General features: G+C 35.5%; 1 protein-coding gene across 1 annotated transcript; it reads left to right on the top strand.

The window, feature by feature from the left end:
• Window positions 1–3,363: 3,363 nt before the first annotated feature.
• LOC130497532 (uncharacterized) lies at window positions 3,364–4,324 on the top strand. The gene is made up of 3 exons (XM_056990407.1): window positions 3,364–3,691; window positions 3,759–3,852; window positions 3,959–4,324. Exons 1-3 carry the CDS (start codon window positions 3,657–3,659, stop codon window positions 4,292–4,294), a joined length of 465 nt encoding a protein of 154 aa, XP_056846387.1. The 5' UTR covers window positions 3,364–3,656; the 3' UTR covers window positions 4,295–4,324.
• Window positions 4,325–13,505: the final 9,181 nt, after the last annotated feature.

The raw sequence follows: 13,505 nt of genomic DNA on the forward strand, positions 1-13,505 counted from the left end.
GAATATATATTACTTGGGCAAGTTGATATCATATTTAGTACATACCAATTTATGACAATATAATAAGTATTTTAATGTTGTAAGATCACTATTATTAGCTCATATAGCCCATCTTTTAAATATTTCAATTAGTTATTTTTATAATAAATTACACTTGTTGCATAATTTGAATCCCAAGAGTATTTACTTCACGATTTTAAATGTAATTTATCATGTTTATAATTTGTTAATTTTTTTAGGGAGAATTACCAATTGTGACTCAAAACTTGGAGTCAAACCCAAAAGAGTACCCCAACTTGGGTCAAAAGCAAAAGTAACCTAAAAGGCTATTGAAATTACAACTATATCCTTGTGAACAAACAAAAAAACGGATTTTTTTTTACGTTTCTACCCCTCGCAAGTCGTCTGTAAACAGACGACTTGAAAATAAGTCGTCCAGACGACTTTAAGTTAAGTCGTCTGGACAGTTATTCTTAAACATAATTTAAAAATTTTGTAAAAAATATTTTGATAAGTGAAAAATTGGAATTATGTAATTAACATATGTCTTAAGAGATATAAATTAATATATAACAAATTTCAATTGTTTTCAGCCCAGATGAGTGAAAGTAGTGAGTCATGATATTCTTTAGTTTATGTTTCATCAACATATGTTGTAGTATTGTATGTGTTCTTAGGGTTAGATTTTGGAAAGCATTAAAACCGTTTTTGAAAATTTTTAAAATTACCTAGGTGTGTTCATTTCTGTGTATAGTAAACACTATTGAAGTATAATTTGATTTTATAACGTGGTTAGTAAGTTAATTTAGTCATTTTAGTTTAGGGGTTCATTTTAGGGTATTGGACGACTTAATATTTAGTCTTCTGTTCCCAGACGACTAAATATTAGGTCGTCTGATGTACATTATCAGCCAGAATAAGTCGTCTAAACCGGACCAAACCTTAAAGTTTACCAATGTACTTTTAAAGCTAACCGGATTATTTACCCAATATATAAGGTGATTTTTTTTTTTTTCATTTTCCGCGAAATTCAGAAACCCTAACAGTTCTCTCTCACCGGCGATATCAAAGGCGATTCGAATTCCCACTATTTCCGAACAACCATCGTTCTCAACGTCGGTTATCTATCTCACTTCATTCTCACCGTTGTCGCCGCAGCTTCTTCTAACCCTAGCGCCGCCGATTCCTCTAAACCCTAGCGCCCCCGCTTCCACTATTTCCGAACAAACCGTCGCCCTCGCCACCGTGCTCACCAACGTTCTCACCGCCGCTTCCTCTAAACACTAGCTAGCACCGCCGCTTCTTCTAAACCCTAGCGCCGCCGCTTCTTCTCTGTAAACCGTAGCGTCGTTTCTCTGTAAACCCTAACGCCGGTAAGTCATCAAACTCGTGGAAAAGATGAACATAAAACGTTGTCTCTTTCAATTTACTCATTCTCACCGTTTCACGTTTATTTTTCAGATCTATAACCACAATGACGAGTACTCCAACTCCTTCTGCGACTAATCAGGTCCGCTTGAAATTTTTCTACTGGAAGACTTGTAAGTAAGTCGTCTGGAAAGTCTTCAACCTGGACGACTTAGTACGTCCATTTGGAAGACTTTCCAGACGACTTAAATATAAGTCGTCAACTAAGTCGTCCAGTTGGACGACTTTCTAGACGACTTATATTTAAGTCGTCTGGAGTAACAATTAAGGCGTGATTGATTTAGCTTGTGTTCTGACTTCTATTGTTGTCTTTGATTATTTTGCAGACAAAAAGATGGATATTCCAGAACTCCCCCGTAGGTTATACACATTAGGGAAAGAGCCAGAACCCCACAATAGCATTTCGTATCATACGGATAACACTAAGTTGCATACTGCTCTTAGGGAAGCTCTCACTGATGCTGAATTTGAAGAGCTCAAGGAGTCGAGATTGGGAGTTTTCATCAAGTTCAAGGAGCAGGGATTTGGTTGGGCTTCAAGGCTGGTTCACTACTTGCTCTGTTTAAAGCTGGACATTAAGAAGAAGTACGAGATGTGGTGTCTTGTTGGTCCAGAACCTGCGAGGTTTTCACTGTTAGAGTTGAAAACATCACTGGTCTAAACTGCGAGTACATCGAGGACCTTGAGACACCAGAATGTGAAGTTACCCCAGAGATGGTTTCTTTCTGGGGGATGATGGGAGTTCATCTGGAAGCTGGGCCAACTACTGATCAGATAATAGCAGCACTGAAGAGATGCGGGGATTGGTCCAGGGAAGATCGCAAGCGACTCGCGTACCTTTCCATCTTCACTGGATTCATTGAAGGGAGAAAGTTCTCAACCGCTACACGAGCTACTCTGGCAAGGCTAGTGATGGATTTAGAACGGTTTGAGAATTATCCATGGGGGAGAGTCGCGTTTAAGGTGCTGATGGACTCTTTGTGGAACAAAGATATTACTGGCTGTTACACCGTGGATGGGTTTATACAAGTTCTTCAGGTCTGGGCGTACACAGCTATTCCGGGATTGGGTGCTAGTATTGGTCTACCCAGAGCAAACAGTCCGTCTCCACCGATTCTGGCTTACGAGGGCAGCAGAGGCCGCAGATTCATGAAAGCTGCTATCTTGAGTCAGGTACCTTTCCATCTTCACTTAATTAAGTTGTCTGGAAAGTCTTCCAGCTGGACGACTTAGTAGACGACTTATTATAAGTCGTCTGGAAGGTCTTCCAGCTGGACGACTTAGTAGACGACTTATTATAAGTCGTCTGGAAGGTCTTCCAGCTGGACGACTTAGTAGACGACTTATTATAAGTCGTCTGGAAGGTTGTCCAGCTGGACGACAGCTGGACGACTTAGTAGACGACTTATAATAAGTCGTCTGGAAGGTCGTCCAGCTGGACGACTTAGTTGACGACTTATAATTAAGTCGTCTATTTAGTATTTTGTTTCAAATATCTAACTCGATTCTTCTTCTATTTACTGCAGACCCGCGTGATGAACTTTGTTGAGAAGGACATTAGTGAAATGTGGCCAAAATGGGACTCTGAGGTTGAGGACGTGCCTGCGGAGAACATCATTAAAGTCATGTATGATCGGAGACCGTGGAAGTGGACCATGGATTGCTGGGAAGTCACTGGTACAAAACCTAAGTTTGTGACTCAATCGAAAAGAGCCAAAGAGATGGTTGTGGTGGAGGTGGAGGAGGAGGAGGAAGACAATCAGAGACCTCGGAAGAAAGCTCGTAAAGAGGCTCCTAAAGAGGCTCCTAAAGAGGCTAGAGAAGAGGCTCCTAAAGAGGCTAGAGAAGAGGCTACAGAAGAGGCTAGAGAAGAGGCTAGTTGGCTAGTTGGGCTACAGAAGAGGCTAGAGAAGAGGCTCCTAAAGAGGCCGGAGGATAAAGCAGATGGTGTCACCTCCAAAGAGATTGTTCCTCTCACTTCCACTGACCAACCGAGCTTCGCTTCCAACGATCAACAACCGAGCTTCGCTTCCACCGATCCAAGCGTTCCAGTTTCAGAACCGAGCCTGGTTGTATTGGACAAAACAGCTCCCACTGCTTCTGTGCGTGCAAGGAGTGAACGAACGAAGAAACCTGCTCCCACGCAGATATCTCCTTATACGGCAGAGAGAAGGAAACTCCTTAGAGTGGGAAAGTATAATCCATTTCCCACACTAAACAGACCTAAGATGAAGGAGCTCGCTGATTGGTTGAAAACTGATCCGTAAGTGATTGCTTTACCCATAATAGCTTGATTTAGTCTACCAAAACTGATTGCTTTTTTTTTGCAGTGATTATTTCACTAAGCAAGAGGACAAACCACGTACATCACCAACTTGGTGGTATCAAAAACTCCGGACACCCAAAGCATGGCTGGAAGACGTAGTAAGTCTTCTGCTTATCTTTAAGTCGTCTGGTAACTTGTCTTTGTATAGATTTGTAAATATATAAGTCGTCTGGAAGGTTCTAACTTGTATTATTTTATATGCAGCATATAGATGCTTGGATGAATGTGCTGAGGCAGAGGTATCAGGAGAACCCACAAGCTTTCCGGAGCGAGCGAATGTGCTTCCTGGATCACAACTTTTCCCAGTCTTGGAGAGACCAGTATCTGTTCTTCAAAGCATCGTCGTCTGATCACAATGGTTTAGGAAGAATGCTACCTAGTGGGGCGGCGAGTTTGTATGACGGATCATTGCCTTCATTTTGCCAATCAAACAAGAAGTGGGGGGAGGACATTGATGATATCTATGCGCCACTGAACTTGGACAACAAACATTGGGTTGCTATTTGGATATCGATCCCTAAGAGGCACATAGTCGTCTAGGACAGCATACCTTCATCTACCATACCAGAAAGATGGGATGATATAATGGAGCCTTTTCTCGAGATGGTCCCTTATCTGCTTGTTGAGTGCGGAGACCAGATGCATGGGTTGGAGCGATACACATATGAGAGACTGCTGAAAGATGTACCCACGGCCAACAATGGTGATTGTGGCGTGTACGCTGTAAAGTACATTGAATGTCATGCTCTCAGGGTCCCCTTTAGCCCTAAAGACTTTGCTAGGTCCAATGCAAAGACTATGAGGGATAATATGGCTGTGGTTATATGGACGGAGCTTGTTGATCAGCATTTGAAAGATAATGAGGATGGTGGTATGTTTGTGGGTATGTATGATTAGATACACAAATCTAACTTGTATAGATTTTCTAACTTGTATAGATACACAAATCTATTTGTATATTTGAACTATTTGTATACACAAATCTATTTGTATATTTGAACTATTTGTATACACAAATCTATTTGTATGTTTGTGGGCATGTATGATTTATTTGATTTTCTAACTTGTATAGATTTTCTAACTTGTATAGATTTTCTAACTTGTGTAAGGTTTTCCAGCTGGACGACTTACAAATAAGTCGTCTGGAAGGTTTTCCAGCTGGACGACTTACAAATAAGTCGTCTGGAAGGTTTTCCAGCTGGACGACTTACAAATAAGTCGCCTGGAAGGTTTGGACGACTTACAAATAAGGTAGTCTAAAAATAGTAGAAGGTAGTCTAAAAATAAAATACACTGGACGACTTCGTAAAAGGTCGTCTAAAAAAATACACTTGAAGGGATAGTAGAAGGTAGTCTAAAAATAAAATACACTGGACGACTTAGTAGAAGACTTAGTAGAAGGTTATCTGGTAGACAAAACACTGGACGACTTAGAAATTAGTCGTCTGGACGGGTAATCAAGACTGGACGACTTAAATTTAGGTCGTCTGGACAACTAGTCAACTGGTTGTGTACATTGTGGTTTCGTATGGCCAGTTTCCTTGCAGTTTGAGCATCTCTGTGCCCTGTGTTTCTTCCTGGGTTTGTGTCCTCTCATCCTAGATAGCTCCAACCAAGATTGCCATCTTGATTTCTTCTGTCTCCCCGGACCACGCTTTACGTTTGGAGGAAAGCATTCTCGTTCCTCAATATGTTGTGACACGATAGGATATATATTCTCTCAGTATCCTGCATACAGATGATTCTTTGAGTAAAGTGAACATACAAGTGTGTCGATATGCACACCAGCATGTGTTCCAGCTGCTATAGCATGAGAGCAAGGTATTTTCTCCACTCCATAGACACCACAATCACACTTTACATGTTCCAAATCAACCACACAGTCCATTTTGCCACCTTTGACAAAGAAACACCATCCATCAATTGGTTCGACCGTCATCGTATCCGCTATCTCTGATCGAACAGCAAGCAAGTATTCAACACCCCGGCTATGTTCAGTTGGGAGACTCAAAGCATCTTGTCTCCTTTTCCAATACCATTTTCCTAACTTCTGCCTTATGAACTCCAGCAGGAACGGAATCGGAAATCCTCTTGCTCGCTTCAGTGCGGAATTAATAGATTCAGCGATGTTGCTTGTTTTTATGTTGAACCTGTTCCCCTTACAATAAACCCTTGACCATAGCCTGGCGTCGGCCTTCTCCAAATACGTTGCAAGTTCCGGGTTTGCACTCCGTATCTCAGCCATGTACCGGTCAAAATCGTAAACCGTGTGCGCATAAGCAGCCCCTTTCACCAAGTACATGAGATGTTTCCCTTTAAACTTTTTGACAATGTTATCTTGAAGGTGATAATAACATATTCCTCGGGTTGCCCAAGGAAACACCTTCTCACACGCACTTTTAATGGCCGCGTACCGGTCAGAGACTATCACCAGAGGCTTGTCATGAGATATACAACTAGCCAATTTTGTGAAAAACCATTCCCAAGAAGGTTCATCTTCAGCATCCACGATCTCAAAAGCCAATGGGAATATCTGAAAATTGCCATCTTGTGCGGCTGCAACTAACATAACACCTCCATACTTTCCACTTAGGTGAGTTCCATCCACCACAATGACCCTTCTCTGATACTTAAAACCTTTGATAGAAGCTCCAAAAGAGAGAAATATATACTTAAATCTTTTCTTAGAATCAAGTTCTATAGCCGTGATAGAATCAGGATTTGCAATGGAGATTTGCTCGAGATATGAAGGCAGACGCGAATACCCTTCTTCTGCTGATCCTCTCACCAATTTCTGTGCATATAACAGTGCTCTGTATGAAGTGGTGTAATCAAGCGTCATGCCAAACATGTTCTTCATTGCATCAGTGATATGCTGTGGAGTTATCCCATCAATGATCCCAACACGATCAATGAAAAGACTACCAACATACTTTGGAGTACAGTGTCTCCGCTGAGCGATTCGGTCTCCAATTGAGCATAAATGTTTTTCCACATACTTTGTTACCCAAAACGTGTTTGGCCCATGTTTCACACTCGCTCTGATCTTCCATCCACAACCGCTAACCCGACATATTGCCACAAGGAGAGTTTTTGTTGATTTGTATATTCTGAAAGAAAACTTACCCCTCACTGCTGTCAACCGCAGCTCTGAAAGCAGTGCATCCTTGCTAACAAAACTCTGGTTGACATAGATGCTGGTACAATCCGATTTTCCTCCTTCAATAGCATTTGTCTTAGCATATGTCTTTTAAATTTCTTCAAAACAAATATTATCATCATCTTCCTCGTCCTCATCTAGAACCTTTCCATAAAGACTGTAATCCCCACCATTCTGATCCGTTTCACCAACAATAGTGTTATCAGCATCCTCCTCCCCATTTTCCTCCTCCCCATTTTCCTCCTCCCCATCTTGATTTTCATCTTCAACAGACTCATTATCACCAACATCTTCAAAACATTCATCAGCTTCATCATTATCACCAACATCTTCTTCCCATTCACCAGCTTCATCATTATCACCAACATCTTCTTCCCATTCACCAGCTTCTTCTCTTTTCTCTGAAACCGTTTCCACCTTGCTGCGGCTTGATACACAAAGACATACTCTATGCGTTTTGAGTATCTCGAGCAAGTTTCGAACTTGTCTATCACTTGTAACATGAATGGGAGGACTGCCTGGAGTCATCATCATTTCTGCTGGTAATGAGTAGCTAATCTCCACAGTCACTGATCTCATGTCCAGGTTATAATCTTCTTGAGCCATTGCAACAAGTTCAGCATGTGTTGAATCTTCATTCAATAAAAACAATCTTGCTCCTTTGAGATCATCAACCACAAAATCCCAACGGAAATCTCTCAACAACCATTCTCCATACACTGCATGTAACTTAAAAATCATCTGCAAATATTCAAAATAAAACACATTAGTAAACATAGAGAAAATGAAGAAGTTCAATAAACATTATCGCAGACGACTTAGATTTAAGTCGTCCAGAAGACTTAAAGGTAAGTCGTCTAAAGAGGTCACTTTTGCAATTGAAAATTAAAAGGGACGACTTAATTCTAAGTCGTCCGGCTTTGTTTGTTAAAAAAAAAATTTCAGACGACTTAAATATAAGTCGTCTACGAAAAACGGGCTAGTTTTGCATTTGACCGAATCGTGTCAGATCTTTGACTATTTCTGGACGACTTATAATTCAGTCGTCTCTGGAAAGTAAAAATTTCAATATTTTATTCAAACTAGACGACTTACGTGTAAGTCGTCCTATGTTAGTTTTGTAATTGAAAAATAAAACTTGAAATTTAACTTTCTCCAGACGACTTAACTAAAAGTCGTCCAGCTAGACGACTTAATTTAAGGTCGTCCGGGATAATTAAGGTTTGACCAGAAAATTGGGAAAAATTCTGGACGACTTTGCTTTCCCCGGACGACTTTAAATTAAGTCTTCTGACGGGACGACTTTATATTATGTCGTCTGGTAAAAGTTAAATTATGAAGTTTTATTTTTCAACTACAAAACTAACCTAAGACGACTTACACGTAAGTCGTCTAGTTTAATAAAATATTGAAATTTTAACTTTCCCAGAGACGACTGAATTATAAGTCGTCCAGAAATAGTCAAAGACCTGACACGATTCGGTCAAATGCAAAACTAGCATGTTTCTCGTAGACGACTTATATATAAGTCGTCTGGAGTGTTTTTTTTTCAACAAACAAAGCTGGACGACTTAGTTTAAGTCGTCCGTTTGACCAGAAGACTCATCAGTAAGTCTTCTACATACAGATGACTTACTTGTAAGTCTTCTACGCGAACAGATTTTGAAAAAAATTCAAATTCGTACCTTAAACTAGGTGAGATGACTTCGTTTGCACACAGGGTCTTCTCCAACCACCCAGAACCTCAAACGAAAGCAACCGTAAGTCAAAACGAAAGAAATATGGCTCTGTCAACCATCGCCCATATTTTGAATCAAAAGCTTCAGTTTTTTGGATGAATATGGAGAGAAAGTGAAAGAAATGTTGTTTTTAGTTCATAACAATTGAAACAGAGAGAGTGTAAAGAGATTTACGTGCATCAAACAGTTCGTACAAGGTTGTTCCCACTATTCATGGCAGTGGCAATATTGTAAATACTTGAAGAAAATGAGGTTGAGACAGTAAAGAAGCCATTTTCGAAAAGAAAAAAAAAAGGTTAATGGCATTTTCGTAGATAAAATGCAGATGTGGGGTTAAAAACTCAAAAAAAAAATGAGTCAAAAGAAAATGTTAGTTTTCTGTTTGACTTCAAGTTTTGAGTCACTTTTGCAATAAGCCCATTTTTTTATTAATAACTTACTTTATTTTCATTGCGGACTACTTGCGCAACTTAGTATCATATTTATTGCTTTGTTTAAATAATTTAGCTTTAGTTAATTGGGTTTTAATAACTTACCTTATATTGAATATAGATTACTTTGGCAAGTTGATATCATATTTACTACATTCCAATTTATGACAATATAATAAGTATTTTAATGTTGTAAGATCACTATTATTAGCCCATATAGCCCATCTTTTAAATATTTTCAATTAGTTAATTTATTTATAATAAATTACACCGGTTGCATAATTTGAATCCCAAGAGTATTTACTTCACGATTTTAAATGTAATTTATTAATTTTTTTTATTAATAACTTACCTTATTTTAATTGTGTATTACATTCGCAACTTGGTATAATATTTATTGCTTTGTTTAACTAATTTAACATTAGCTAATTCGGTTTTAATAACCTACCTTATATTGAATACGGATTACTTGGGTATCTACTGCAGACAAATTTATGACAATATAATAGATATCTTAATGTTGTAAGATCACTATTATTAGATTATATAGACCATCTTTTAAATATTTTTAATTTGTTAATTTTTTATAATAAATTACACTTGTTGCATAATTTGAATCACATGAGTATTTACTTCACGATTTTAAATGTAATTTACCACGTTTGTAATTTCTTATTTTTTAATAATAACTTACCTTATTTTTATTGAGGATTACTTGCGCAACTTGGTATCATATTTATTGTTTTGTTTAAATAATTTACTTTTAGTTAATTTTGTTTTAATAACTTACCTTATATTAAATACAGATTACTTGGACAAGTTGATATCATATTTACTGCTGACCAATTTATGACAATATAATAAGTATCTTAATGTTGTAAGATCACTATTATTAGCCCATATAGCCATCTTATAAATATTTTCAATTACTTAATTTTTTATAATAAATTACACCAGTTGCATAATTTGAATCTCAAGAGTATTTACTTTACGATTTTAAATGTAATTTACCATGTTCATAATTTGTTAATTTTTGTTAATAACTTACCTTATTTTGATTGCGGATTATTTGCGCAATTTGGTATCATATTTATTGCTTTGTTTAATTAATTTACCTTTAGTTAATTCAGTTTTAATAACTTATATTACATTGAATACGGATAGCTTGGGCAAGTTGATATCATATCTACCGCAGACCAATTTATGACAATATAATAGGTATCTTAATGTTGTAAGATCACTATTATTAGCCCATATAACCCATCTTTTAAATATTTTCAATTTGTTAAATTTTTTTATATCAAATTATACTTGTTGCATAATTTGAATCCCAAGAGTATTTACTTCACGGTTTTAAATGTAATTTACCATGTTTGTAATTTGTTAATTTTTTTATTAATAACTTAGCTTATTTTTATTGCGGATTACTTGTGCAACTTGGTATCACATTTAATTCTTTGTTAAAAATAATTTACCTTTATTTATTTGGTTTTAATAACTTACCTTATATTGAATACATATTACTTTGGCACGTTGATATCATATTTATTGCAAACTAATTTATGACAATATAATAGGTATATTAATGTTGTAAGATTACTATTATATATATAGCCCATCTTTTAAATATTTTCAATTAGTTAATTTTTTTATAATAAATAACACTGGTTGCATAATTTGAATCCCAAGGGTATTACTTTCATGAATTTTAAATGTAATTTACCATGTTTGTAATTTGTTAATTTTTTTATTAATAACTTACCTTAATTTTATTGCGGATTACTTTGCGCAACTTGGTATCATATTTTTTGTTTTGTTTAAATAATTTACATTTAGTTAATTCGGTTTTAATAACTTACCTTATATATTAAATACAGATTACTTGGGCAAGTTGATATCATATTTACTGCAGACCAATTTATGACAATATAATAAGTATCTTAATGTGGTAACATCACTATAATTAGCCCACATAGATTATATTTTAAATATTTTCAATTAGTTAACTTTTAATAATAAATTACACTGTTTGCATAATTTGAATCCAAAGAGTATTTACTTTACGATTTTAAATGTAATTTACCATGTTTGTAATTTGTTAATTTTTTTATTAATAACTTACCTTATTTTCATTGTTGATTACTTTTGCAACTTGGTATCATATTTATTGCTTTGTTTAAATAATTTACCTTTAGTTAATTCGGTTTTAATAGATTACCTTATATTGAATACGGATTACTTGGACAAGTTGATATCATATTTTCTGCAGATCAATTTATGACAATATAATTTTACTATCTTTCTTTAAACTAATTCATTATTTATAATGAAAAATCCCTCTATATATTAAAAGAGAAGTCACTTTGTCAGATGACACTCATACAGAGCTTCTGAGAAGAATTCTCTTAATCTTATTGGCTGATTTTTTAGATTTTTTTTTTTAAATTTTAATCATCGACTACACTAAAAAGGAAAGTAACACTAAATACTAACATTATTATATATTACTTGCGCAAGAATATTAATTAATACAAATGTATTAATAAGTTTTCTTATTACAAATATGGTAAACCATTCACTCTTGCTATCATATTGATTACATTGCTTAATGTGATTTAACGATTTGTATCTAACTAGGTTGTTTGTTTTTATTAATTTATCTTAGTAATATTGATTACTTGCGCAAGTTAAAATCATATCATATGCATATCATTTTATGACAATACAAATATAATATATTTCCCTAAACGATTTCGTTATGCAAATTAAATATATAATTTTAATTATTTTATTACAAAATAATTAATATATAATTAAAATATAATTAAATATAATTAAAATATTTTTAAAATATAATTAAAATAATTATTTTATTAAAATTTAATATGCCGGTCCCGCGGATTACCCGCAAATCTGGGTGGGGCGGGTGCGGGTATTTTAATCTTTCATTGTGGATCATGCGGGTCGAAATTATGAGTCAAAAAGCTAGGTGATCCGTGGGTTGACAGGGCAGGCGGGGCGGGTCGACCCGCAGACCCAGCTCTATCCGCACAGGGTGCGGGCCGGTCACTTATAAAATTTGTTACTTCTAAAACTTTTTACTATTTAATCCATAATTTGAATCTGTACAATGCTCGCACAGGGTGCGGGCCGGTCACCTAGTTGACTAATATAACAAAGTGCAAGATGCTGTAAAAAAATAAAACTTATTTATATGAAAAAATATGAAAAATAACTCGTAGTTGCTTCTGGGGTTGAGATTGATGCAGTCGGACTTGGTAAGACAATCGAACATGCTGTAAATTACAGTAGAACCGTCACTGTTTGATGGTTTAGAATCCTCAGATGATGGAGATAACAGAGGTGCACTTGACGGTGATACAATATGTAACTCTGACAACACAGGTGCGTCTGATGGTGATACCAAAGGTGACTCTCAAACCAAAGGTGACTCTGAAACCACAGGTGCATCTGACGGTGATACTAAAGGTGACTCTGAAACCAAAGGTGTCTCTGACGGCGACAAAAGCTCAGCTGCAACATACGAGAATAGTAGTAATACAGTAAATAAAATAAACAATTGCTTCATTTTTTCTTCTCTTTGGAGTATTCGCTTGAAATGTTTTTTGGGAAGAGTTTAACAAGAACTGAAGAATCTGACGTCTATATATTAATACCGACTATGGAACTAGTTACTTCTCATTCATTTTTAATATAGTTATGGAAGTTAAGTTTTTTCTTTTATTTGGTATTATCTGTAGTTACTAAAGTAAATTTTCTGCATTAGATAAATTTTAAAATTCAAAATATTTTATTTAAATGCAATAATTTAAAATATAATTTTCTATATTTATCAATTATTAAAAACTAAAAAAAATCATTTATTTTTCATTGTTTTTCTCTGTTATCAGCCCCATTAAAACTTCTTACTATTAGACATAGGTCTAAGTGGATGTATTCAATTTAACATTTGATATGATTGATTTCTAATAAGGTTTTAGATGATGATTTTTTTTTTGCAAATTTGATTCAAAACTCAAAGTCAACCCTAAAACTAACCCATGATTTTTTTGAATTTTTTTTTCTGCCATATTCACCCTACAAGTTCACATCATTTACGAAAATGTCATTAGCTTTTTTTTTCTTTTTTACGAAAATAACATTTTTACTCTCTCAACCTCATCATCTTCAAATATTTACAAGATTACCATGTTTGTAATTTGTTAATTTTTTATTAATAACTTACATTATTTTCATTGCGTATTACTTGCGCAACTTGATATCATATTTATTGTTTTGTTTAACTAATTTTCCTTTAGTTAATTTGGTTTTAATAATTTACCTTATATTGAATACGAATAACTTGGGCAAGTTGATATCATATTTACTGCAGACCAATTTATGACAATATAATAGGTATC

This window comes from Raphanus sativus, chromosome 7, assembly GCF_000801105.2.
Source record: "Raphanus sativus cultivar WK10039 chromosome 7, ASM80110v3, whole genome shotgun sequence".
Lineage (NCBI taxonomy): Eukaryota > Viridiplantae > Streptophyta > Magnoliopsida > Brassicales > Brassicaceae > Raphanus > Raphanus sativus.